The 3,590-nt window shown below is 54.4% G+C and overlaps 1 protein-coding gene across 1 annotated transcript in view; it reads left to right on the top strand.

The window, feature by feature from the left end:
* Window positions 1-3,590, top strand: part of RPS6KA2 (ribosomal protein S6 kinase A2) — a 232,142-nt gene that overhangs the window by 216,476 nt on the left and 12,076 nt on the right. Inside the window, exons 16-17 of the mRNA XM_004368781.2 lie at window positions 243-401; window positions 1,583-1,744. Coding sequence (XP_004368838.1) covers window positions 243-401; window positions 1,583-1,744 — 321 coding nt within the window. The remainder of the gene's footprint in view (window positions 1-242; window positions 402-1,582; window positions 1,745-3,590) is intronic.

The raw sequence follows: 3,590 nt of genomic DNA on the forward strand, positions 1-3,590 counted from the left end.
CCGCCCCCTGCAGGTCTGTGACGTCAGGGAGCCGACCCTGGGTGGGGATGTGCGTGTGTCTGAGCCGTGTGCCCGCCCCCTGCAGGTCTATGACGTCAGGGAGCCGACCCTGGGTGGGGATGTGCGTGTGTCTGAGCCGTGTGCCCGCCCCCTGCAGGTCTATGACGTCAGGGAGCCAGCTCCTGAGTGGGGGGCCGTGTGAGGACGGGCGTGCGTCTGAGCCCCCTGCCTGCCCCCTGCAGGTCTATGACGACGGGAAATACGTGTACCTGGTGATGGAGCTGATGCGCGGCGGTGAGCTCCTGGATCGTATCCTGCGGCAGCGGTGCTTCTCGGAGCGCGAGGCCAGCGACGTGCTGTGCACCATCACCAAGACCATGGACTACCTGCACTCCCAGGGGGTACGCTGCACCCCCCAGTCGGGAACCGGAGTCGTTGGAGGGTTACGGTCCGTGAGCCGGGAGCTGAGGTTGTCGGTGGGTTCCTTCCAATCACAGCCTGTCCAGCCTGTCCGTGTGCCCTTGGGAGGGTGTACAGTCACTTGCACACACGGGTTGTGCAGGATGTAGGTAAGAAGTCAGATTTAGCAGGACCGGTCTGCAGCAAGAAATACTTCAGGCTCAGTGAAGGGAAATGTAGAATTTTCGTTGCTCGTCAGATTTGGAATTTCATTCGGTAACTGATGCAAAGCAACATGGTAGCTAAAAATGACGGGGAGCCGAGACTTGGAGAACCCTCACCTCTTCCAGGGGCTATTCTAAGCTCCTCGTGTATCTGATCCTCACTCTGCATTTACCCATTTTACAGCTGTGCAGACTAAAGCACAGAAAGGTTAAGGGTCTCGTCCAAAGACGCACCAGTAGTGAGAGGAGATCCAGGCACCCGGCCAGGCAGTGGGTTCCAGAGCCCCCGCTCTCAGCTGCAGACCCGCCCCCCCAGCTCGCATCTCTGCCCCTCTCCTGCTCTCTGTCTCAGCGTTTCTCACGGAGCAGTCTGCTCTGCAGTCATCTCTGAGCAGGACAACGCTCTTCCAGGACCACACGGGTCCTCTCTGGGTCATCCCCCGGTGGGCTGGGGGGACGAAGCATTTTCAGATTCTCCCAGAGCAGAGAGACCCTAGGGGAAGCCCTTCGCATGATGGTTTTGGAAGATTTGCTTATATTTAATAAAGGAAGGTGACGGAACTAAAGCCTAAAACACCCACGTCCTGGCCGTCCGGACCTCTGGAGCCCAGCTTCTCTCTCGTGAACTCTCCACGTCCTTTTCTTCAGCGCAGGCGCTCCAGTGAGCTGTGCCTCATCCTGGATGGGGGCTTCTTGCTTTATTAGCTCAAATATTCATCCACAGCACAAGAGTTTATACTGGGCTCTTGGGTTTGAGCACCACTGTGAGGGGAAGAGAGAGAGGGAGGAACCCCTCGAGAGAATCCAGTGTCCTGTGCCATTAGCAGATTGGCTTCCTGCTGAAGCCCCGGCTCAGAATTAGCAATCCTGCACCAGCCCTTGCCTTCTGAAGGTGTCCTCTGTCCTCCTGCTCCTCTGTCCTCTGCCCCCCAGTTAGTGTGATGGCTCTGCCCTTCCAGGTGGTGCACCGAGACCTGAAGCCGAGTAACATCCTGTACATGGATGAATCTGGAAACCCCGAGTCCATCAGAATCTGTGACTTCGGATTTGCCAAGCAACTGCGAGCCGAGAACGGGCTGCTGATGACGCCCTGCTACACAGCCAACTTTGTTGCCCCTGAGGTGAGGCCTTGAACCAGGGGGAGGACAGACCCATCAGTCCCCTAGAGAGAGTGCCTGTCTTCTCCTTCCTCCAAGAGTAACGGGGTCGTTTGGTATAGCTGCGGCACTTTGAAGGTCTCTGTGTGGTGCAAACAGTTTGCAACTGACTACTAACCAAAGGTTGGTGGTTCAAACCCACCCAGTGGTGCCACGGAAGAAAGGCATGGTGATCTGCTTCTGTACAGATGACAGCCAAGAAAACCTTATAGAGCAGTTCTGCTCTGCACGTGGAGTCAATAGGAATTGAAATCAACTCAACAGCAACAGGTTAGGTTAGCTTAGCTTAGGTGAGGTTAGGGACTTTTTGATTTAGTTCAGCAGGAGTATTTAGGAATTGTAAATGAGGACCCTCAGTCTGTTTGGAATCAGCCACGCATCTTGCTAAAACACGGCTGGCTTTATCCTTTTATTTTCCTGTTTGTAACGTGTTTACGTGGTGACATTCTCGTGGTAAACTGTCATTGTGCCGGAGACCACTACGTCAGGTTTACACGTGCTACAGTGGGCCACCTGCATTCAGAGGTCTGTAACAGCACCATCAAGATGACATTCCTCTGGCGGATGCTGTATCGTAACTGCTGCCCCTCATGGCTTCCCAGGGCACAAGCAAGCTAGCAGCGAGCAGGCTGAATAACATTAGTGTTCCACCACGGTTTGCAAACAGAAGCTCTCCGTCAGCCCAAAGGCCCCTCGTCAGAGAGAACCTCAGCAGGAGGCATACCATAGCTGCCCCTTTTCCAGCTCCCCGGGGATATTTTCCATTACTCTCGGAGCTCACTGATGTGTTTATGAAGGCAAGCCTGGTGTCTTGCTTCTGTGGTAGCAGGAAGAATGGGATGATGGAGGTGGAAGTTGCTGGTGGGATGGGGGTGGGGTGGTGCAAATGAAAGTGGGCAGTGGACTCTGCACGGATCCTCCTGGTACTGGGTAAAATGGCACAGTCATTAGAGGCAGCGCTGCTCCTCTGGCAACGGTGCAGTGGCTGTGCTGAGAATCCAAACGGAAGGCCTGGCTAGCATCTAGTGGTCGGGCTTGGAGCTGTCTTGGAGCTGGCCCAAGGCCACCGTCCGCAACAGAGGTGCCTGGATGTGCTCTGTGAGGCATGAACGGGCACGCGGCTCTGGGGTGTGCCATGAGGCCACCATTGGGATATCCGAGGGCCACTTTGGAAGAGCCACTGGGGGCCCTTGGAAAATAACCCGGTGATAAGCCGCCATTAAGGAGCCCTGCTGGCGCAATGGTTAAACACTGGGATGCTAACCAAAAGGGCCATGGTTCAAACCCGCCCAGCAGCTCCTTGGGGGAAAAGACCCGGAGATCTGCTCCCATAAAGAGTGCAGCCTAGGAAACCCTATGGGGCAGTTCTACTCTGTCCTTTAAGGTCGCTATGAGTCTGCATCGCCTTGACGGCACCTAACAACAGCAAGCCTCCATTAATGCCTTACTTGATCGGTGTTAATACTGATTTTGTTGATTTTAGAATGCCTTACATTGGTGTGTTACTTTACCATTTACAGAACTCTTTACCAGTGGTCTTTACTTTTATCCTCATAGCCCACATGAAGTGGACAGAGTAGGTACTATTAACTGCATTTCACAGATTAAAACACACACACAGACTCAGTGAGTTAAAGTGGCTTCTGAAGATCACTCAGCCAGCAGACTGTGGGGCCACGGTCGACAACAGACGTTTGATGAACTCGACATGTGTTTACTGAACACCTGCCACATTGCAGCACCGCGCTCAGGGTCAGGGATGCAGAGATGCAGACATGTGTTTGCTGAACGCCTGCCGTATTGCAGCACC

The sequence above is a fragment of the Trichechus manatus genome, unplaced genomic scaffold, assembly GCF_000243295.1.
Source record: "Trichechus manatus latirostris isolate Lorelei unplaced genomic scaffold, TriManLat1.0 scaffold00002, whole genome shotgun sequence".
NCBI lineage: Eukaryota > Metazoa > Chordata > Mammalia > Sirenia > Trichechidae > Trichechus > Trichechus manatus.